Genomic DNA, 25,457 nt, shown 5'->3' with positions numbered 1-25,457 from the left:
TAGGCCACCGGGCTAGTGAAGCAATGTTTAGATATTATTTCAATCAAAGAACTGTGTTCCATTACCCTAGGATCTATGTCAAGCTGTGGATTAGGTTAAAAAACCAACAAAAGCTCCTGGTGGTTGAAAGATTATAAGTATTTTGCTACATTACTGCATTGCAGGCATGAGCACGTTCTTTCAGCATTTTCGAGTTTCACAACGTTGCAATTAATTAATTGTGTCTATCTAGCTAAAACACTAGTCAGAGTTACTGTCTGCACTTTTAATAAATCCTTTGAATTCCCTTGATCTTTCTTTTTTCTTATCCTCTCTGTGTACTGTAGCAAAACTTTCCCAAACCCATAAAACTTTGATTAATGGAATGAAGAATTGGATTTGTGATACCTGTTTTCATTATTCTCCCATGCTTCTCTGACCTGGGGGTCACTTTCTAAATGTTCCTCGGCCTTTTACAAAAGCTGGTAATTAAAAAAAAAAAAACACCTGAAATTTATATAAAGCATGACCATCCTTGCTGTTACTAAGTTATTTATCCACAAATGCATACAATAGCCCTTTATTATACACATTTATACCTAGTGTTTCTATTCTAGTAGTTTATGTCCCTTCATTTTCTTCACATTTTCTTCCTTTTGCTCCGTAATCATATGCATGGTTACAAATTAGGTAGAAAATAGACTGCAGGAAAAAAAAAGTTTATCATTGAAAGTATTTTTCACTGTCACCTTTGGGTAGCACTTCATGATTTCTTGCATGAAATCCAGAACTATTCATTGATTCTAAAACCATCTAGTAATTAATGAAAATGATGATATCCAGATTTAACTATGTTTTTGGAAGACCTATGTTTTTACCCTCAAATTTCTATGCCAATAACCTGACTTTTTTTTTTTTCATTCAGAATTCATGTTAAAACATCTTTAATTTCTAGGTTTCCTTCTTTCTCCTTAGTCTCTCTTTCTCTTCTAGGCAAATATAGTAAAGAAGCAAAGTTGCTACTATGAACGTGTTACATCCTCGACCCTAGGAGAACTCAATGTCTCCCAGCTGTGTGAAGTGTATTTCTTAGTAGGGAGCCTGGTCCCACTTTTATGTGGTCCTGCTGGTGTAAACAGCTATCATGTTTGGATTCAAAGGTGACCCAAGATAGCGTCCTGGGGACACGTTCCTAAAATGAAGTAAAGCCCAATTCTGTCCATGTGCTGCCAGGTGGGAACAGGGTTGGGTGCCCTGCTGAGAGTGATGTGCTTTGTGAATAGAATCTACTAGGGGTGTCCAATTCAGAGTATCAAGCCAGGCCTCTTTCCCTTGTGTTTTAGGATATCTAAAGTAAAATGCAGAAAATGGCATCTTCCCTTTCTCACAGCTTAGGTGAACCCTTTTGGTCATGTGAGAATCTATCTTATTTATGCTGTGGTGTGGAGATAAAGATATTGCCATCAAGGTCATAATAACTTTTATGCTCAGTATAGTGCTTCCTAAAAAAACAAAAGGAGTTTTTTTTTTAAATTAACTTTTAACTTTATGTTGGGGTATAGTTGATTTACAGTGTTTTGTTAGTTTCAGGTATACAGCAAAGTAGTTCAGTTATACATACCCACTTCAGATCAGGGATACCAACAGACTGAAAGTGAGAGGATGGAAAGAAGTATTCCATGCCAATGGAAATCAAAAGAGCAAGCTCCAGGGTAGCAATACACATCTCAGACAAAAAAGGGAACATTAATTCAGAAGAATTCAGTTCATTTTCTTCTCTAGAAAATAATGAAAAAAAAAAAAAAACTATTCATGAGTGATTATTGGTTGAAAGTGTCAGCTAAATAGATAGACTTCTTAAAAATTTGAATTGCCTAACAATAACATGAGGAAAATCCCATGGGTGGAGGAGCCTGGTAGGCTGCAGTCCATGGGGTCTCGAAGAGTTGGACACGACTAAGTGACTTCTCTTTCACTTTTCACTTTCATACATTGGAGGAGTAAATGGCAACCCACTCCAGTGTTCTCGCCTGGAGAATCCCAGGGACAGGGGAGCCTGGTGGGCTGTGATCTATGGGGTCGCACAGAGTCGGACACGACTGAAGCGACTTAGCAGCAGCAGCAGCAGCAGCATGAATTATTTAGCTTCTAAGTGTATTTGATTCTGAAAATAGAAGGTGTTTTTTTTTTGGTCTAAAACAGGGGAGACAGTACATAAATAATGTACTTATTTATAGCATGTTTAATTAATTTTAAATCTACGGTGAATTTTGTGCACTAATTGTGAGATAATAAAGCATCATGTTTTGCTAAGTAGAAGACCCAATTTAAGAGTTATATTTGCAGAAACAGCTTGTCTTCTTCCTCCTTTTTGTAGTTTTACATTTAGCTAGAAAGATTGTTCACTAAGATTCAACACCTAAAGAATGCATTTTTTTATATTGTTCAAAGCTGACCTCTGCTTTTAGAAAAGTTTATCTGCACTTTTTCATCTGTTTAGAAACATACATTTTTGGTTAAGAGATCGAAGACAATCTTTCTTTGTCTTTTTTTTCTCCTCAGCTAGGGAGGTTGAGATAAAAAAGAATGACTGCTTTAAAAGTCACACATGGCTGTAATTTAAGATTTTTTTCCTCTCATTGTCCGTAACAGTTGAAAGAAACCTTCAATGAAAGTTTATTAACTAGGCCAATGCCTGAGGCAATAAAGGTTCATTTATTACCAGTTTCTTGGCTGTTTTTCTTCTTCTATTTTTCGGTTAAACTCATAGCGTAAGATAATACTTCACAAAATTAAACCTTTGACCTTCTGTAGAGTTAAGTCTCCTTTGATTAGATAAAGTAACAATTTATGGTCCAGCATGAGGTTGCACATGAAATGAATAATGCAATAGACTCCGTGTGGACTGAGAATCTATTGCTTTTGAAAAGATGAATGCTGTTTAAAGGGGGGAAAGTGCGCTTAAGTGTGTTGTCTTTATTCAATATGCACTTTAGCAATATTTCAAAAAGCTTTACTTCCAAGATAAAGTTATGTTTGAATTTTCTAATTCTCAGAAGGAAGATGTATGGCAAAAATACTGCAAAAAGCTTTGTAATTCTTTGTAAAACTGTCTTATGAGTGATTACGCCACACACTGCAGGTATTAACAAAGGCTGAATTATAAAATAAATAATCGCATGAGAAAAATGACCATTGCTTTTACAAATGGAGTTCTATAATGATGGGACAATTAACATAGTATAATTTGCAGTAACTTGATGTGCTACTATTAACGTAACTTAAATTGATATTTGATAACTTTTACCAACAAGAAGTGTGAGAAGAACACTATATAGTTATAGTAATATTAGACTAGATCCTTTATTTTTAAACTAACCCATAGGAGTTCAGTTTCTGGTTATTGTGAAAAAGTAACTTTTGTAAATAACAGTAATGTTTTAAATTTTGTTTTGCTTAAGTAATGTTATAAATTTGAAATGCCATATGTATTGCCAGATGAGTAATTAGATATAATTTTCCAGATATTTCTCTCATTTGCCATGTGTTCTTTTCATAATTGTTTGGGTAAATTGAGAAAAGTCTCAAATCCATCAGTGAAAATATTTTATTGGAATTGCCTAATGACTCCAGAGTTGGACTATAAAGAAAGCTGAGTGCCAAAGAATTGATGCTTTTGAACTGTTGTGTTGGAGAAGACTCTTGAGAGTCCCTTGGATGCAAGGAGATCAAACCAGTCCATCCTAAAGGATATCAGTCCTGAATATTCATTGGAAGGACTGATGCTGAAGTTGAAACTTCAATAGTTTGGCCCCCTGATGGGAAGAACTGACTCATTGGAAAAGTCCCTGATGCTGGGAAAGATTGAAGGCAGGAGGAGAAGAGGATGACAGAGGATGAGATGGTTGGGTGGCATCACTAACGTGATGGACATGAGTTTGAGTAGGTTCAGGGAGTTGGTGATGGACAGGGAGGCCTGGTGTGCTGCAGTCCATTGGCTTCTAAAGAGTTGGACACAACTGAATGGCTGAACTGAATGACTCCAGAATAGATATATATGATTTCAGATACAAATTTGACGTTCATTTCTTTCTTCAGCTTCATGGAAGTACAGAAATGTGTATAAAGCACAGGCCCATGTTTCACATGAAGCTGTTATGATTAGCTGGTTGTTTAAATTACTAATTGATATGCAGAAGTTGGATGCTTGAGAGAAGTGTTTTAGTTTCAGTTTGGTTCTTTTTCAATTAGCTTAAATTATTTAAGGTGAATAAATCTACTGCAGTGATTTAGTTTCTTTTAATAGAATCTCATGGTACAACATAAATTAGGTCAAGAGAAGCCATTGGATCAGTCCAATGACAAACTTCACTCAAAAATGAAGAGATGTAAGGAAAATTTTTGCTCTAAATTATTATTGTTTTGAAATAAAGTGAAAGGTTTTATTGGAATGTACAAAAGACTTGCATTTCTTGCCATATTAGAAATTAGATATTTCTTTCTGTTGTAATGATTTTTGAAGCAAAAAAGCAAAAAGAGAGAGAAAGAAGTGAATAATGTAATGCCAACTGTTGGTAATTTTCCTTGACATCCACTTGCTCTTTTCCTAGGTGAGCTGGATTGATACTAATCAAACCTCAAAGGGGAAATCATTTTGAACATAGACAGCATTTATTTCTTGAACAATAAAGTACAAGATTGTCTCAAAATCATACATTGAAAGTAACTGGTCTAAATTACACTAAGAAAATTAAATATCATGACTATGACTACAAAAGCATGCCATGATAAAGGCTTCCTGCCATGCTCTAGAGAAGGATGAACAATTTGAAGTTATGAACGAAGAGCTATATTTTTTTTATCTTCCTTGTCACATGGAAATATCTATTTTTCTGAATTAATCAGAATTATTCTTTTCCATAGTCCAGCTTTAAAGCAGCAACCAAAACCCTACTTTTCTAAACACTACAATTGAGCTCTCACCATTCATATTTTTCTTGAAATCATATAAGAAAAATACATTACTTATAGGCTGAATATGGAGATTCAATGAAATGATAGAATAAATATAAGAACGTAATGACAAAAGTGTGAAGAATATATTGCTTCAAATAGTCTTTCCATTCTTATCCTATTGTTATTCAGTGTGTGCTTAGTCGCTTCAGTCATATCCGACTCTCTGCGACCCTATGGACCATGGCCTGCCAGGTTCCTCTGTCCACAGGATTCTCCAGGCAAGAATACTGGAGTGGGTTGCCATTTCTTTCTTTATTGTTATTCTGTGAACATGGCTATATACTGTTCTTAGATCCCAACCTCTGTTTAGAAAGTGTGTATGTGTCATTATATATATATATTTATATATTTTATATACATTATACATAACATATTTTATATATATATATATATATGTTGTTGTTTAGTTGCTAAGTCGTGTCTGACTCTTTTGCATCCCCATAGGCTGTAGCCTGCCAGGCTCTTCTGTCTATGGGATTTCTCAGGCAAGAATATGGGAGTGGGTTGCTCTTTCCTTCTACAGGGTATCTTCCTGACCCAGAGATCCAGTGTACACTTCCTGTGTTGCAGGTGATTCTTTACCACTGAGCCACCAGGGAAGCCCATCTATATATGTATCAGTTCAGTTCAGTTCAGTTGCTCAGTTGTGTCCAACTCTTTGTGACCCCATGAATTGCAGCACACCAGGCCTCCCTGTACACACACACACACACACACACACATATATATATAATGATGCATTTTTATATATGTGTGTAAAGTAATATATATATGTGTGTGTATTTCTTGAGTCTTTTACTTTAAAAAATTTGTATTACTGCATCAAAAAAACTTTACGATTACATTGTCTCCAGTTATTTATATCATTGGATAACTCCCACAGACAAGCCTTACATGTCAAAACAATCACTTCTCTTATAACTTTTTCTCATCTTCTCCTCTCTTCATCAACAATCATACACTGACAGAGCCCTGCACGTTACCATGATTGTAGAAAAAGAAAAAAAGAGAGACTTATTGAAGTATCAAAGGATTTAGCAGAGGATTTACATGGTGTTGAGAAAAGTAGAAAACAAGTGGAAAGATTATCCTTAGACTAAAGTGCCAATGAGGTGACTCTTTGACAGGAAATTAAATTTATGACACCATTTTCTCTTTTCACTTATTACCTGCCTGAACTGTTACCAATATATTGATAAGTGGCCTTTTATAAAAACATCCTTTCAGAATGTTAATACTGTCAGTTACTCTCAGGTTGGTAAGAGCTACCTGCTTGGGGTCAATGCTTTTTGTAATTTGGTTTGACCAGTCATGTAGGTAGTAAGAAATACTGGGCCATAGACAAATGTGAGAACTTCTAGTGCCCGGTTTAGTGAAGAATGGAATAATGAAATAAGAGCAATTTATTGACAATTCAAGACAAAGATTACCTCTTTCTTTTTTTCTTATTTGTCAGTTGTTCTGTATTCAAGATATAGAGAGGAAAATAATTTATTTGCCTTTCTTTTATTTCTTGTTACTCTGTATTTAAAATATAGGACTCAGGGTAATGTTATGAACAATATATTTCATCAGTAGTACAGGTTAAAAGTTTTGTGCACAAAGTTGAATGTCAATTCTAAAAGTTGAAAGTCAATCCTAAAGTAAATCAACCCTGAATATTCATTAAAAAGACTGATACTGAAGCTCCAATACTTTGGCCCCCCTAATAAAGAGCTGACTCATTGGAAAAGACCCTGGTGCTGGAAAAGATTGAGAGCAAGAGGAGAAGGGGGCAGCTGAAATGAGATGGTTGGATGGTGTCACCGACTCAATGAACATGAGTTCAAGCAAACTCCAGGAGATTGTGAAGGACTGGGAAGCCTGGTATGCTGTAGTCCATGGGGTCACAGAGTTGGACATGACTTAGTGACTAAACAAAAAGACAGTTGAATGATCATTGTTTTCACGACAAATAGATTCTGAAATTTATAAAATGGAATCACAAATGAACATTTATATCAGGTTGTTAAGTGAGGTTAACTTACACTTGTGATATTATCTGTGTGTCTATAACTTTGACTTCCTGTGCAATCCATAAGCTACTTAAGCAAACAGCTTTCATTTTCCTTCAATGATTCCATAGTTTACTATATTCTGTAATTTTTTTTTTTTACATTTATGAACAGAGTCAGTGTGGACCGTACTGAAGAGGGAGTTAGGGGAATTGGGATTACTCTATCATTATTTAATGGTGTAACTTTATAGAAATGATTAACCTAGACGCCCCTAAGTTGCATCATCAGTAAAATAAAAGAGTTGCAGTAGATAAAGTCTTTCTCTTCTCTGCGTTTTACAAGTCCAGATTCCAAGTGTCTGTTACATATTTTTCTAAAGGTGGTAATGTTAACAGATGGAGTAGAAGTAAAAGTTTTATATTCAAAACATTGTGTCAGGTTTAACTTCCAAAAATTGCATATTTTCTTATTTTAAATCATAGTAATTTAAACATTTGAATCGATTCTGTTTCAGCCTGATTCTATGGGTTAGTGTTTAGAAGTTGAGTGTTTCAAAAACTTCCATGAAAATTTCTCAGTGATTTTACATGTGGCCAAATGACATCCCATGGGATTCACTCCCTCTGACTTCACGACTGCTGTTACTTGGTAAACTCTGTGAGGCTGCAGATTTCAAGCTAATCAGTAAAGAAGGCTAAACTTGATGTATACTTGATTTACTAGTCATTCTCAAGATTATAATACACTTCCTGTATATTTCTCCAAATTGGTAGATTTTTTGTTGTTAATCCAAACATTTAAAAATGTAATTTAACCAATTGAAAACTGGAAACTGGTATAGTGACTGTTTACATTAATAGTCTGAAAGATCAGTTTTTCTTTTCTAATGTACCTTAGGAGAAAAACTCACATTCAAAATCTTCAGCCTCTCCTGCCTTACAATAAAGTTATTTATTCTAATTGCTTATCATTTCTGTTATTTAATCATTTAATGGGGAGGACAGACATATTTCAATCATAATTTCCATTTAATAGAAAGTATTGGGAAATAAAATAACTGTGAAAATTAGTTTCAGTTTTTTAGACAGCTGGCATTTAAATAAGGATAGGAAGAAGACAGAGTGGAAAAAAGGTACTGGTGTTTTCAAGTTGCTATATTGAGCCAAGAGTTCTTCTAAGACTTGGAGTGATTTCAATTGAGTTGTAATTCAGACTCATACGGAGCTTACAATGCACCTTCAATAGAATTTTGCAAAAAGTCTATAGGACCTGTCAGGAGCAGAAAGATTACTTCACAGTAATGACTGTTGAAATGAGCTATGCTTTTTGATGTTTTACTTTCTGAATCAAATTGTTGGACAAGATTAATTGCACACAGCAAGAATTTTAAATGAATGACTATGTAAAGCATTAAGTATCTCTGTATGCCACTTGGGGGAGAAAAACCTAGAAGGCTTAAATGAATAAATGAATTTAATGCACAAAATGCCTGGGCTAATTTTAAAATTCCTTTACTAACATCTTATTGAAAATAGAAACCCACTTTATTCATCTGTCTTGGTTATATTGCTCTGGTTGAGGTAATTTAATATTCTTGCTTTCTCTAATCTTCTAATTCAACAGAAGTAAACAATAGGTTTCATAAATTAAAAATACACTCTTCTGAACATGCTTATAAGATTAAAAAAAAAACAAGGTTGTAAACATTTATGACGGAAACAAACTAGATTGTTCAAATACTGCCATGATGTATCATGTATATCAATATGGCACTGATATCAGTTAGAATGCAAACAAGGTTTTAAATGATGTGCCCCTTCATTTCAGCTGGAGAATCCGCTTCACACCATCTGCCTATCAGATGGTTAGGAACCAGGACTGCGTATTAATGCCACATGTTCGATTTTCCTCCTTCTTGTAATGGTTAGATTCATATTGCTAATAGCTGTGCATGAGCACTGTCGATGAAATTTCTGTGACGGTGGAGTGATGAGATATTTATAAGCCGCCTGTCTCCCTGAATAATCAGTAGGAAGAATGCCAGACATAAATAACTTATTAATTCCAGAATATTAATAATAACTACTATTGGCTAGAAATGAGTGCATGTTAAAGTGTTTTTTTCTAAGTTTGGGTAATGTGACAGACTCATAAAAAGTCTATCATATGGAAACTTTGAATGCTTACTATCTCTTGCTTATAACTAATTTTATTTAGCCATTAAGTCTTGGAAAATACATTTTATATGGAATGTGATGTAAAAGTAGACAACATATCAAACATTTGGAAGTCATCTTGTTGTCTTTGAAACCAAAGATCAAAGATTAGACCTTTCAAGTTAATGAGCAAACAAACAGATCAGAGAAAGAATTTGACAGCAATATGTCTCTTTTATTGATATTTATAATCTATAGTTGTAATCTACTCTTTATAACTAAGGATATTAACTTATTTGAAATAAATAGAATGGGGGTACTTTTCCCTTTTTAGAGAGAGCAGTCAGGATTGTATAACAGTATTTGAAGTATTTGAAAGCTCTTGATAAAAGTTGAGAGCAAAACGAAAATGCTATCTTTGCAAGGAAAAGGCTCTTAAGCAACAGTAATGCCTACTTCTCTTCCAAATGATAAACCCAAGGATTGGATTTTGGATATTGAATTTGAAGTAGCAAAGGCTTTGTATCAATATAGCACAGAGTGGAAAGTTAATGATTTTATGATAACTTTGATCGACAGAGACTACTAAGTCAAAAGATTGGATAGAAGCATGATTTTCAGGTGTCCGTTTGCCAAATGGCTAGATTCTAACCCTACAGCTTTGGATAGCTTTTGTCATATTTGCATTTTTGTGAATAATTGAACAAATGTAAAACTAAACAAAGGTGTGCTGGATTTTATGGGTTACTTGAAAATATTTACTACCATTTGCAGAGGGTTTAGCTGTTGTGTGCACTATTTTACCTTTATTCCCCATAACACTACTGATCGGAACTGGTATCTCTTAAAGATAGGAATTTTGAAGGTTTAGGAATTATATAACTTACTGCATTATTTCATAAAAATGTTGTCCAAAGTTTGTACGACTCTTTAAAGTGTTTCTTTCAGCCACCATATGTTTATTCTTTCTATGATAGTGAGTGTAGATAAATAGTAATCCCCATGTCAGTCACTTTTTCAAAAAGAACTCTTAAAGATTTTAATGGTGCATCAAAAAATAAAAGTATTATGAAAAGAAACCTATAAGCCAAGATAAAAAGAAAAATCTAACCATAGCTAGTTAAAAGATAATATAGAATTTGCTCTGAAGGAGTAAACAGAATGGAGCCCACAGTAATGAGTTTGTAGTGTAATTCAAACGCTAATATGACAAGCTGTATTTCCAAATGCTGTGTAAAAATATGCTTATTCTTTTGTAAGTGAAAGTTTATAAAGATCAGATAGAAAAAAAAAAACCTGAATATCTCTTCATGCTCTAAGGCCTATGGATTTTAACTGAAGTTTGATTAAAAGTCCCTTTTCTGAGGGCCAATATAAGGTCTAGGAATTACACAATGTATTCATGACTTATTATCCTTTCTCTGAAGGAAGACTTTAAAAAAACAAACAAACAAACTGTCTTTCAATACATTATTTTATTAGTGACAGAATTTTAGGCATACATTAAAGTCTCCCAATTGATGATGATAAAATAGGGTTTAAGTATTTTAAAATAAAATAAATCTATACTATATTTGACTATGAGATAAGAAAGCCTTCCTCAGTGACCAATGCAAAGAAATAGAGGAAAACAACAGAATGGGAAAGACTAGAGATCTCTTCAAGAAAATTAGAGATACCAAGGGAACATTTCATGCAAAGATGGGCTCAATAAAGGACAGAAATGGTATGGCCCTAACAGAAGCAGAAGATATTAAGAAGAGATGGCAAGAATATACAGAAGAACTGTACAAAAAAGATCTTCATGACCAAGATAATCACAATGGTGTTATCACTCACCTAGAAATCCTGGTGTGTGAAGTCAAGTGGGCCTTAGAAAGCATCACTATGAACAAAGCTAGTGAAGGTGATGGAATTCCAGTTGAGCTCTTTCAAATCCTGAAAGATGATGCTGTGAAAGTGCTGCACTCAATGTGCCAGCAATTTTGGAAAATTCAGCAGTGGCCACAGGACTGGAAAAGGTCAGTTTTCATTCCAATCCCAAAGAAAGGCAATGCCAAAGAATGCTCAAACTACCGCACAATTGCACTCATCTCACACGCTAGTAAAGTAATGCTCAAAATTCTCCAAGCCAGGCTTCAGCAATATGTGAACCATGAACTTCCTGATGTTCAAGCTGGTTATAGAAAAGGCAGAGGAACCAGAGATCAAATTGCCAACATCTGCTGGATCATGGAAAAAGCAAGAGAGTTCCAAAAAACATCTATTTCTGCTTTCTTGACTATGCCAAAGCCTTTGACTGTTTGGATCACAATAAACTGTGGAAAATTCTGAAAGAGATGGGAATACCAGATCACCTGACCTGCCTCTTGAGAAACCTATATGCAGGTCAGGAAGCAACAGTTAGAACTGGATGGACATGGAAGAACAGACTGGTTCCAAATAGGAAAAGGAGTATGTCAAGGCTGTATATTGTCACCCTGCTTATTTAACTTCTATGCAGAGTACATCATGAGAAACGCTGGACTGGAAGAAGCACAGGCTGGAATCAAGATTGCCTGGAGAAATATCAATAATCTCAATGCAGATGACACCACCCTTGTGGCAGAAAGTGAAGAGGAACTCAAAAGCCTCTTGATGAAAGTGAAAGAGGAGAGTGAGCAAGTTGGCTTAAAGCTCAACATTCAGAAAAAGAAGATCATGGCATCTGGTCCCATCACTACATGGGAAACAGATGGGGAAACAGTGTCAGACTTTATTATTTTGGGCTCCAAAATCACTGCACATGGTGACTGCAGCCATGAAATTAAAAGACGCTTACTCCTTGGAAGAAAAGTTATGACCAACTTAGATAGCATATTGAAAAGCAGAGACATTACTTTGCCAACAAAGGTCCATCTAGTCAAGGCTATGGTTTTTCCAGTGGTCATATATGGATGCAAGAGTTGGACGGTGAAGAAAGCTGAGCGCCGAAGAATTGATGCTTTTGAACTGTGGTGTTGGGGAAGACTCTTGAGAGTCCCTTGGACTGCAAGGAGAAATTGATGCTTTTGAACTGTGGTGTTGGGGAAGACTCTTGAGAGTCCCTTGGACTGCAAGGAGATCCAACCAGTCCATGCTGAAGGAGATCAGCCCTGGGATTTCTTTGGAAGGAATTATGCTAAGGCTGAAACTCCAGTACTTTGGCCACCTCATGCGAAGAGTTGACTCATTGGAAAAGACTCTGATGCTGGGAGGCATTGCAGGCAGGGGGAATGGGGGATGACAGAGGCTGAGATGGCTGGATCGCATCACTGACTCGATGGACGTGAATTTGAGTGAACTCTGGGAGATGGTGATGGACAGGGAGGCCTGGTGTGCTGCGATTCATGGGGTCGCAAAGAGTCAGACACGACTAAGCGACTGAACTGACTGAACTGATATTTGACTACATGTTTTAGTGCATGTTTTGATCTTATGTGTAAAATACTACTATTGTTCTTGGGGCGTATAAAAAAGAAAATTTCAGGAAGTAAAATAGATGATTTAATCTTTCCTTAGTGGGAGAGATTCTTTATTCATTTATTTGTTTCTTCACTGTGCACCTGCGCACTCGCGGGCACACACACACACACACACACACACACACACACACTATGCGTGTGTGTTATATATATACACATAACTTTCCCCCAATGAGAGAAATAAATCTGATAAAAATTCTACGTGATTGAAGAATCAGAAGTTACTCAAGCTCTTTGGTTAACAGTTACTGTATATACCAAATAGATTTGTCAGTGTAAGTTGTTGGTTGACTTAATCACACACAGGACTACTGTATTTATATCACACGGAAGTGCAGCATTACCTGGCTGGCCTCTTTGCTTCTGCTGTGCTCAGCTACAGGCATAGAAGACTCAATTTTCCAAAGTCTGAACCTACAGTTCTGAGTCTGCATCTACAACAGTGTGTCTCAGATCCTGATGATTGAGTCATCCTAATTTTGTTTTGTAACAAGTTTCCTTGTTGATTCTGAACTATACTCACTTTCAAAAACTACTACCAGGCTAATAAGCTTTTATTGTAAAATGCAGCCACACTTTAATATGGTATATTATTGTCATCAAATAATCTAAGTGCAGAGAATCAACCTGTTGAAAGATAAAATTACAGATTTTTCAGTCCATCTCTCAGAAATGAAAAGTGAAAGTCGCTCAGTTATGTCTGACTCTTTGCAACCCCATGGACTATACAATCCTCCCAACCAAGGGATCAAACCCAGGTCTCCCATTGCAGGTGGATTCTTTACCAACTGAGCCACAAGGAAAGCCCAAGGATACTGGAGTGGGTAGCCTATCCCTTCTCCATGGGATCTTCCTGACCCAGGAATGGAACCGGGGTCTCCAGCATTGAAGGCAGATTCTTTACCAACTGAGCTATGAGGGAAGCCCATCTAAGAGATAGATTCTGTGAATATGGCCCCAGCGATGATAATCTTCCACTTTACCAAGCTCCGCAGCTGGATTTGATATAGATTATCACGTCGAGAAACTGGATTACCTAGTTCTTAGGGGAAAAAAGGACTTGTTTTGTCTGGAAAAAGTTAAAAGCAGTCATAAATGCGCTGTTTCAGGGTGGGATATTGAAGGAGAATATCATGAAATCTGAATATGAGGCAAGTGGAAAGAGTTCTAAGTAGGAAAAGCTTACACAGGGAGAAAAAGTATGTGGTAGATGTTTTATTACCAGTGTTTACACAAGCAGACCATTCTTTTTAAAATTTTTTCATATTGGATAGAGGGCTTCCCTGGTGGCTCAGAGGATAAAGCATCTGCCTGCAGTGTGGGAGACCTAGGTTCAGTCCCTGGGTCAGGAAGATCCCCTGGAGAAGGAAATGGCAACCCACTCCAGTATTCTTGCCTGAAGAATCCCATGGATGGAGGAGCCTGGTGGGCTACAGTCCATGGGGTCGCAAAGAGTCGGACACGACTGAGCGACTTCACTTCACTTCATAGATGATTTACAATGTTTTGTTAGCTTCAGGTATACAGCAAAGTGATTCAGTTATATACATATATAAGCATATTTATGCTTTTCCATATTCCTTCCCATTATAAGGTATTATAAGATGTTGAATATAGTTCTCTGTGCTATATGCTAGGTCTTTGTTGTTTTTCTGTTTTATATATAGTAATATGTATCCATTAATTCCAAACTCCTAGTTTATCCTTCCCCCGAAGTTTCTCCTTTGGTCACCATAGTTTGTGTTCTAAGTCTGTGAGACTGTTTTGTAAATAAGTTCATTTGTATCATTTTTTATTTCCACATATAAGTGACATCATATGATATTTGTCTTTGCCTGATTTACTTCATTTCATGTGATAATCTCTGGGTCCATGCATGTCGCACCAGCAAACCATTCTTGATTACATTGGAAGAGTTTTAACACTGTGTTCTCTATGAAACATAGACAAAACACTGGAGCTTTTTTGTGAATTTGTTAAACTGTTCTTTCAAAGGCAGCTTCAATAGGGAACAAAATATACAATGGGGGCTCTTTCTAAAGTGAGTGTCTATATTCTAAAGTAAGATTTTACTAGAGGCAGCAAGCCAGAGAGGATTTGAGAATTATATTAATGATTTGAAAGGGCTATGATAAGGCCAACAGAAAGTGCAATAAATGCAGAAGGGAAGGTGAGACTTTTGTAATTGTCTCCAGCAATGGAGAGTAAATGCTTATTATTAAGTTAATGAGATTTGCTACTGTTAGTATATTTTTATTGACTGCAATATATATAAAGTGTTTTTAATGGCATACATTGATATTGTCAAAGTGAAAGTCGCTTAGTTGTGTCCGACTGTTTTGACCCCATGGACTGTATTGTCGATGGAATTCTCCAGGCCAGAATACTGGAGTGGGTAACTGTTTCCTTCTCCAGGGGATTTTCCCAACCCAGGAATCAAACCCAGTTCTCCCACATTGCAGGTGGATTATTTACAAGCTGAGGGACCAGGGAATTCCAAGAATACTGAAGTGGGTAGCCTATCCCTTCTCCAGCAGATCCTCCTGATCACGAATCAAGCCAGGGTCTTCTGCATTGCAGGTGGATTCTTTACCAGTTGAGCTACCAGGGAAGCCTGATATTGTCAAAATAATGCCCATATTTCTCTTGTGGCTTTTCAGGTAATCCAATTTCAGAAGCATTTTTTTCATTCAGATACAAATTGTGCCAGGCTTTGGCTTCAGTGTTTGAGATAATTATATTAAGAATGTTTTTCTGTCCTTTTGGTGTTATAACCTAGTTAGAAGAGTCAGCCCTAACTAACCCCCCAAGCAACATCCCTCTCCCCACTTTCCCCCTCAAAAAAAAACAATTTAAGGGAGTGAGTTTGTGTTCTCAGATTTCACATTAATATAACCCAAGGAGCAGTAAATTCAACTCAAATATACAACTCAAAATAACCAGAATCTCAGATGATAGAACTCAGCTCTTTGTATGGTTTTAAAGCTCTGTGAGTGATTCTAATGCACAGAGAAGACAAATTCTCATTCAACAGAGCTGAGAACACAAGCTCTACTCTTGTGGAGTAGGGTGGGGAAAGTCAGCTCTTTAAAATAAGCAAGTCTTAGATTGATTCTTGAAGTGCTGGAGCTCTTTCCTAGGTAGATTGAGGAGTAAGAATCTTAAGCCTGTTTCCACTGAAAAAAGAAAAGTGAAATGAAAATGTTAGTCAGTCAGTCGTGTTCGACTCTTTGTAAGGCTGTAGACTGTAGCCTGCCAGGCTCCTCTGTATATGAGATTCTCCAGGCAAGAATACTAGTGTGGTTAGCCATTTCCTTTTCCAGGAGATCTTCATGACTCGGGGATTGAACTCAGGTCTCCTATATTGTAGGCATATACTTACTGTCTGAACCACTAAGGAAGCTGATTAAAGAGTCAGGATCCTGAGCCTGCTCCCTGTGGAGCATCATATTTAAGCCATCACATGGCTTGCAGGGACAGGTCTGGGGTATGGAACTGGACAGCTTTTCTAGAAAGTTTGAACACCATGTGCAGAGTCTAATTTGAAAGAGGAAATGTTTGTTAGAAGACGTGAAAGATGTCTATGTTTCTGAAGACAGAAAGCAAAAGGAACCTGGTGGAAAGATAATGCCACACAGAGAAGCAGAGGACTGAGCACACAGGGCCCTGACAGACACATGAAGCACCCAACTTGCTCCTCAGAGCAGGCATTGAATGTCAGGATTGGATTTTCATTTTCGTAAGGTTATGTTGACTGCTGCATGAATCATAAGAGACTGAAAGTAGAGAAAGTAAAAGCTGTTAAGAATAATTACAATACTTCATGGAAGAAAAAGTGACAGTTTGTACTAGGGGGAGCCAATAGAGATGGAGAAAATTGGCTGAATTCGAAAGTTATTAAAGAATTAAATTTGAGGACCCATCAAACATCAAGGTGAGTTAGTAGAACTAAAATCAGCAACTGTTGTAAATGTAATAGCTTTCTTCTTGTCATCATGAAACCATACTGAAAATAGAATATTTTAAAAGTATTATAGTTAAGTTATAGCATGTATGTGTATCATACACACAACTATCTGTTGGAATTTATATTAGAAGTGTAAACCTGGGGAGAAAAATGTCAAGTGGAGAAATAGAAGTGTATCATAAGTACTCTTTTCATACTAAAATTATTGAAAGCATTTTTAAAAGTCAAGGGTTAATGCAGGCAGATAAGGAGAATTAGGCTTCTAGCTGAGGGGGATGTGGTCAGCTCATCATATCCTGCAGGACTCATAGCTAAGACTGGGCTTGACTTATTAAAGTAAAAACTAGCACACAAGGCCCGCCTAATTTTTACTAAACAATGTGGCATTCTTCACACAGTTTATATTATTTAATCCTTCTATTATCCCTTTGTGAATAGGATGACTTCACAGATGAAGAAAACATACTTAAGAAGATTTTTATAGCTTATGTAAGGCCATATCATGCATAGTTATGTTTCATGCTACTGAGCTTGATTCAGAACTATCCAATAATAAGACTCATATCTCAAGTTGTAGGTGTTCTTTTTTACTTGCATACTATGGAACAAGATTTACCTGCTGCATAAATCAAAGATAAAGATGTGTCATAAATTGGAGATGGGACAACACCAGGCAATAAAGGGAAAGGACAAGTGGGATGTTCACACTGGTGACAAGGCGAATTGAGGAAGAGAGATTTTCTGGGAAACACAAACAGAATTTTAAGAGAACAGGAAAGAAAATGTTCTGAAACATCTTTGAAGGAAATGAGTAACTGGGGAGTAAATTCAATCATAGGAAGAGGAGAGAATCAGTTCAAGTTGGGACTTAAATGGCAATAAGTGTTCAGTTCAGACCCAGATGAATTCTTTTAGTTCAGACCAGTGCCTTTTTAGGGGGTGATTATCAGTTTGTCATGCAAAGATCCGGTCTGAAAGTTTTGTTGCATTGGGGTGAAAGTTGTCAGGGTGTTTTTGGTCAGATCTGAGGGAAAGGTGAGGTCTTCCCCTAACCTCTAAAATAAAGCAGAGGTTTCTAGGGGAAAACAAAAACAAAACTTTCTTTAATTCCTGAGGCAGTAACTTATTTGCTGTAGTAAGTAGAAGTGATGATTAGTGGGGAGGAAAAGAAGGAGAGAGGTGTTCAGTCTCTAATCCACCAGCTGCGAGTGGAAATAAATCATACAGATAAATTCAGAGCGGGCTGAAGCACTGAAGCCAGCTCTGAAGCAGCCATAGCAAAAAGTATGAGGGCAGTGGGAGGGTATATCCTTTCACAGATGTCAAAGTTCTAAAGTTAAGAGAAATCATTCATGTAGTGCTCAGACATGTCCAACTCTTTGTGACCCCATGGACTGTAGCCTGCTAGGCTTCTCTGTCCATGGGATTCTCCAGACAAAAATACCAGAGTGGATTGCCATGCCCTCCTCCAAGGGATCTTCCTGACCCTGGAATTGAACCTGGGTGTCCTGCATTGCAGGCAGATTCTTTACCATCTAAGCTACCAGGGGAATGTGAAGAATGTCAGGATGAAGTGATTTGACTTAGAAGTTCACACTGCTCTGAAACCTCTGCTGGATACCTGGTGCCTGTACCTAAAGCTGACACTTCTCTTTCTGCTCTTCCATATTGGTCTCACTGTTATTTCTAATTTCATGATCACTCCTTTAAAAAAAAAGTTTATTTATTTATTTGGCTTCATCAGGTCTTGTGGTACGTGGGCTCTTTCATTGTGGTGCGCAGGCACAGTAGCTTCCGAGTGTGGGCTCCAGAGCGTGAAGGCTCAGTAGTTGTGGCACATGGGCTGAGTTGCTCCATAGTATGTGGGATCTTAGTTCCTTGACTAGGGATTGAACCAGTGTCCCCTGCATTGCAAGCAGATTCTTAACCACTGGACCACCAGGGAAATCCCCTCATGATCACTCTTACCTGTCGTTTTCTTAGTGAACAGAGACAAACTGTTTGGATAAATATCATGGCATAGTGATTAGAAGGGTGGACTCTGGGACTAGAATACTGGAGGATGAGAAGTAGAGTCGTCTGGGACATTTGATGGTCTGTGAGGAAGTGCAGGCTTGAAGACACAGAGCACATGTGGGCCTTGGGGCCAAGTTCAACACAGGGGGAGTGAGGCATGAGACAGGGAGATTTAGGGTGATTAGCTAGCTTTCCAGGTCTAGTGAAAAGCTTGGTGAATTGTTAAGCAGGTTATATTTTTACCCTCATTAGGCAGCTGGACAGCATTGGAAGCAGGCGGGGAATGACATATTCAGATGGAGTTGTTTGAGAGAGAATTCTGGCCTTATTTCTACTATTATCCTTCTACGTACGGATTATGCTTCTGCTAATACTGATGTGGGAGTTTGGAGAGCATTCTGTCCATTCTATCAATGTTCTTTCATTGGTTCATTGGGAATGAATATACGATATGAGAGTATTGCATAAAGGAATCAGATACTCCAATATGTTTGTATATGTGTTGTATAAAGTACATGGACTCTTATGTGAAAAATCAGAATGTGCATTACCTCATTTTTAATTTATTCTTTAAAGGTTTGACAGCAGCAGCTGCAGCAGCTGCTGCTGCTACCAATGCAGCTATCGCCGAAGCAATGAAGGTGAAAAAAATCAAATTAGAAGCTATGAGCAACTATCACGCCAGTAATAACCAACATGGAGCAGATTCTGAAAATGGGGACATGAATTCAAGTGTTGGTAAGTTTTCTGTTCAGTGAAACCTAACTGTAATCATTTTGTTACTAAGTGACTTTCTTTTACAGAACCCAGCTATTGGCTACCCATTCAAGAAGTTGTTCCTTTTAGCTTTGAAGATAGTGTATCTTTTGAAGAAGCCAATTAGCCTAACAACATGTATTCTAAATAAATAATTGAGAACATTATTTTTAAATGTTACTATATGATTTTAGTTAACACATTTCGTAATACAAATAAGCTTTATTAGTTAGAATTTTGAAATAATTGATAATACACGAGGTGACAGAAGAACATTTACAAACAAAGGCACAGACTTCTAACTTGTAATTCATTGGTTACCGAAGAAGAACGTGCCTTAGCAGCAAAATGTAAACTTTACCTTCTCATGTGCTGGCTGCCAAGAGTGAAAATTATGCTGCTGATTCATTCTTTCTGTATACAACCGTTATCAATTTCTCTTATTTAAACTATGTCACTTCAATTTCTTAATTTGATCTTTTTTGTTCTTGAGGTGTGGAGAAAAGTAAGATTAATAGTCACTGTTTAAAATAAAAGGAACAACTTTATCTTTGCAGAATTCTTTTGGGTAATTCATTTTGTCAGTCAACTTCAAGTGAGGGCCACATTTTTATTGAGGATATCTTTTGTATCTCTGTTTTTGAGATACAACATTTTATCCCCACCAAATTATTTTTCTTTAAAATATAGAAATCATGCTCAAAATTTAATGTAACAGGAGAAATTTGGATGCTACAAGATGTATACAAGAGACTGTATCCAGCATATATGTTCATGAGGGAGGCAATAAGTTTGGCAGTTCAATTAGATTTTCTTTTCTATGCTGCATTTTAACAGATTATCTCTTTAATAATCAGTATCTGCTTGCTTTCAGTTCCTTGACATATAGGTGTAGGTGTAGGAAGGAATGCTGTGGACTTCAGTGATAATCATTTTCACAACAATTCATGAGATCATGTGCTAGATATGAGTAACATAGTAAGAAGTAATTTTAAAACACATACACAAATACCATGGCTTTAGTGATGCCAAAGTGGAGTGTACAAAAGAGAAAAAAGATAACTTTTTCATCAGAACTAGGGAAGAGAAAGAGCAGTGTTAATGGCTTTGATTTGAGAGCAGGATAAAGAAGGTGGTAGCAATTCTTAGAAGGATGGAAAGATGTGTAAAAAAGCCAAAGAATGGCACAAAAATTGAAAAGAACTAAAGGAAACATCAACGTTCACATTTATGGTGCTTCTATTAAGAAGACAGAGGGCAGTGGATTGTTTAGGTTATAGTTTACACACTTCAATTTAAACTTCTAAAAGTTAAAAACTATTGAAGTGAAATGAAAGAATTGTAATTGTCTTTTTAAAACTATTGATTGCACACAGTTGTAACATAATGGTCTTACTTTGATAAAATAGAGCAAAATTGGACACTTTTAAAAACAAGTAATTAGCCATTATAAATCATACTTATAATTCCAAAACATAATTTGGATTGTTTTCAAAATTTTAGGAGAGTTAAGACTTCAGTGCGGTTTATTGTTGGTAGTTGGTGTTGTGAGGAGGGATCTTTGAATAAGGCAGTGTAATAACACTTGAACAAAATACATTGAAACTTTATACCTCTGTCAAGTTTCCTGAGCAGCAGAGCAGAAACTGGCTTTGGAGAAACCAATAGGCATAAGATAAAGAGAACATAATTAGGCATTGACATACTCTTAACATTTGATATTATGAAATAACATTTGTTTTCTGATCACCTTGTGCCTCCCATAATCATTTGGATACCTAGACTATCATAATGGCTTAAGCAAGAATCAGTTTAAATTTGTGTTTTATTGGAAGCAATCACTTTTCTTCCATTAAGGTATTTGCTTGCTAGTTTATACCGCTTTTTAGTTTTGACATGCATCATCCAGTTTGAGCCAGAAATGGGTATTTATTTGAATTTTCCTAGAGGGCCTTAATATTTTGAGACTTTGTTAACATTAATGCTACCATTAGTCCCTAAGGCATATCGATCATGTGTGTTATATATATCTATAGCTGTTTGGGGGCAAAATGTTATCATTGTCATTTTTCTTCTATTCTCACATACCACTATCCTCTAAGAATTTTTGATTTATTATTCTTCTGGAGCATACCCCTTGCTCCTTTCTTCTTTACTTGGAGATCAGGGAAACAGAGTTTGGAGCAGGGAGTGGGTAGAGCGGGAGAAGGTACAGGGCAATGGTGAGGGGGAGTTGAGTTTGCAAAGATCAAAGTAGTTGCTTTAAAACAGGCTGCAGTTTTCTCTGCTTCTCAGGACAGTGCCTGCCTCTTGGTAAGTGTCTAATAACTACTACTTATTAAACACTTCTTAACTGCTATGTGACTTTGGAAAATTATGTAAACTTTCTGAGCCTTACATTCCAAATCTGAAAAATGGCATAAAAAATAGTATCTACATCATGAGAATTAAAGGAAAGCATATTTGTCAAGTGTTTATCATTTTATTCATTACAATGTCTGTTTATCACACTTTTGGTCATGTGTAAGGTTGGTTGTGTGGGTATTATTTTTGCTATTGTTACGATTTCTTCCAGCTTGCCCTCCTGAAAACCACCTTCTTCCTCTTTTTACAGCACCAACTCTTTCCTCCTGTCTTCCTATGCTCTCTACTAGGCATTTGTTAAGCTTCATGCCTGTGAGGAAATTTGGGGGCATCTGTGACATCATTTGGATTTTGTTGTGTGTTTGATTTTAGCTTATTCTAGGAACTCAAAAATAATCCTAATAGTCTCAACAGTCACGGGGCACGCAGTCTAATGGGTGACGTGGTTAAGGAAGACAGTCATAACAGGATATGGTGGATCCCCAGGAACATCAGTTAGCAGGAGGCGCTTAGGAAGTGGTATTGAAGCCTATGAATTCCAGGAGGAATCCCAAGAATCTCAGAAGCTTTATATTTCAGGATACAAATGTACTTGCTCTCATGAATCTATCAGCCCTTTGAAGTAGAAAAACCCCTCAGAGAGGTGCTACTTAAATGATGTATTGTACTCTCAGCCCTGCCCAAATCTAGTGGCATTTCTGAAGTCAGTTCAAGTTCTTTTTTTCCCTTGTACTCATCTGTCTCACAAGTTCTGTTAGTTTCAGAGCTCTGTATGTAGAAACACTCTATTTTGCCCCCTCTTGGTCGTAAATAAAATCCTTGTTGCCCTAGAAAATAGATTATTTTTTTTCTTTTGCTTGGTTTGATTTTATTTGGCTTGGTGAGGTGAGGGATGTTTTTATTATAGATGAGTGTCTCTAGTTCTTAATATGAATTGCAACAATTAGCCAGAAAAAAAAGGTGTTTGAAGAAACCTGTGACACTGACAAATAATTATTTTACATCCCAATTTTACTTGGTAACCTTGAGCTCACATCTTTCCAACAGAATGATCACTTTAGGAAGAAGTGAGGACTTTAGGATAGACCCGAGTAAGGCATCGGCAGGCTGAGTAAAATATACGGCCGTGTCGCCATTCTCCCTCATCCACAATCAATTGGATTCTTTTAGTTTAATATTTACTTGCTGAGATGAGATGCTAGTCTGCATGGTGATAAACAGCCTGCTCCTGGCATCTGAAGGTGACCTGTCAGTTCATATGGACAAATCTCCTGCTTACTGAAATGTACAAAATAAATCATTAAAGCAGGCAGGTGCTCATTCCCAGATTTAAATCACCATAGATTTATGATTTGAATTAATGCTTCATTTGGCCATAGAAATAGATGCTGAGACAAATGATATGCACTGGTTGGGGTTTCCATACTGTAGCCATCCTGATATTGATTACTGAGATGTCTTTGCAATCTCTTGTTTATATCAAGTGCTATCTTGTGACAGGTTGGCTGATATAAGCTACATTGCAGATAAGAAGGAAAAATGTCCTGGATTCTTTTTAGTGGCAACACTATCCACAACATACAGACCAGATAAATTGCTATTTTTTTGCTTTAAGGACTGATCTACATAACCATCTTAAAAAATGCTGCTTGGAAATTGGGACTGGGATATTGGAAAGGCAGAATTTAAAACCAGTGAACCCAAGGTCAATTTCATAGTCTCTGTAGCTGTGTTTTATCTACTTATCTTTTTTTTTTGGCATCATGCACATTTTTGAGGATACTAAATTAATCACAATCGATTTAATCTAAATAAAGGAAACTTAATTTAACTTCTAGTTTTTAAATGCTATATAAATATTGACATAGTAAGCATCTCTTAATAGTTTCTCTGTTATTTACATACTTGCTAAACCTAATATCTTACTCCCTTAACTAATGACAACAAAGGAAACGACTCTTTTAAATATAAATACATTAAATATTATTTCCAAGTACAAGCGTTTGTGGACTATAATTTACCAAGAGACAGGAAAAGACTGCATTTTTACTTCTCTTAACATTTTATTTAAGGAAAACACTATGTACACAGTTTAAAGAATACAGGAGGATTTAAGAGGGACCTTTGCCACCAGCTAATATCTGACTCATAGAACTGGTAAACAGCTATCAACAATAGTAGATTGCTTGCTTCGTAGGAAATGAGTTCATATCTATTCAAAATGTGATCTCAAAACAGATGTCCCAAGAAAATCTTATTGTTTAAACTATAGTCATAACCCCAAACTGCTGTTATTTCTTTGAGGAAGTGAAGTAATCTTAAGACTTCAGAGTTTCTCCTCTGAACACCATGGAAAGTAGACAAGAATACCCTAATTCAGTGATCCACAAATTGAACATATTTCATATGCCTGAAATGTAGGATTTGTTTGCATTTTCCAAATTTGCAATAGTTAAAAGGATATAGGAGTTTCAAGTAAAAACAAGAATTTTAGTTTGGGATTAAACAGCTGTGTGTGTTCTTCAATGGCATTCCTTACTTCTTACTTCTGTCCACCAACCGACAAACAAAACAATGACCAAAAAAAAAAAAAAAGCTGGGCAGATAAATAATAAAATTATCTTCCCCATCTGATCATCCCCTTAACTTTTTTTTGCTAGTCCTGAAGAAATAAAATATTTTACATTGTAGTCATTTCCTTTCTTCTATCTCACGTGTCTATTTGGAAGGCAAAATTAATATTGTGATTTCAGGAAAAAGTCTTGGAGACCTTGAGAAAGCAAATAAAAGGAAACTGAGAACACTGGCCACCAAGCAGAGCTCTGAAGTTGCGCATTGGATTCTCTGCTTTGGCAATGTTAATGAACCTCAAATCCTTCCTATAATTAGATGAGGGAATTGCTTATATTTTCAAACAGATGATGCTGCTATAATGAAACGATTGACAGGGAATTTAAGAGTGTCTACAGTAGTCATTTGGTTTCTGTTATAAAAAAAAAGTTTAAAAAGAAGATTGGCTTTAGACATAGGTCCTGAGAGAGGTAGTAATTTACATAGCATGCTGTGACAGGTGTCTTTGTATAGGAAGGAAATAAAATGGAAGACTAGAGAAATGATGGGCAGGTATAGCAATTTTTCGGGGAGGGGTGTCCTGTGCTTTTTCTGTGTAGGTTCTTTAAAAGGGGCCGAGACTCAAGAGATGGATCCGGATTGAGTGCACAGCTGTAACTGCTGATGAGCTAATTGCTCCTTATCTCTCAGCCCCATTCATCTTCATTTTTTACCAATTACTGAGAATTATCTGTGTTCTCAGTTGGATATGAGAGTTAATCCTTTTTGGTTAAGCTGGCAGTACTGTGAGCAGATTCCAAATCGGAGGGTGAAAAAGCCAAAGCAAGCTTGCTCTAAAAATGTCTCCAGTTCAATTACAGTATCAGTGATTCATAAGAAATTTGCCATTGTTTAACAGATTAAATGTGGAACTTTTTTTTTTAACTTTCTTAATGTTTCTTTTCCTAACAATGATTGCTAAGATCCTTCTTCCTGTCCGATGAGTAAAATTTAACAATATTAACAGCCAGAGTCTTGTAAACATGGAAACAGACAAGACTTCCCTAAAAGACCAAAAAACTCTGACACATGAAATGAGAAATATTTTAGAACTGATAGCTTTCAATTTATATATAAACACTTTTAATCAATG

At 36.5% G+C, this 25,457-nt stretch overlaps 1 protein-coding gene across 3 annotated transcripts in view; it reads left to right on the top strand.

Annotated features, from left to right (window-relative positions):
• The window catches only part of DACH1 (dachshund family transcription factor 1), a 475,499-nt gene that overhangs the window by 239,196 nt on the left and 210,846 nt on the right, over positions 1–25,457 (top strand). For all 3 annotated transcript variants that reach the window (XM_061435055.1, XM_061435056.1, XM_061435057.1), the window contains exon 3: positions 19,211–19,372. In XM_061435055.1, the coding sequence (XP_061291039.1) occupies positions 19,211–19,372 (162 nt within the window). The remainder of the gene's footprint in view (positions 1–19,210; positions 19,373–25,457) is intronic.

The sequence above is a fragment of the Bos javanicus genome, chromosome 12 (assembly GCF_032452875.1).
Source record: "Bos javanicus breed banteng chromosome 12, ARS-OSU_banteng_1.0, whole genome shotgun sequence".
NCBI lineage: Eukaryota > Metazoa > Chordata > Mammalia > Artiodactyla > Bovidae > Bos > Bos javanicus.
The sequence above is the reverse complement of the archived record's forward strand: the minus strand, read 5'-3'. Positions and strand labels throughout refer to the sequence as shown.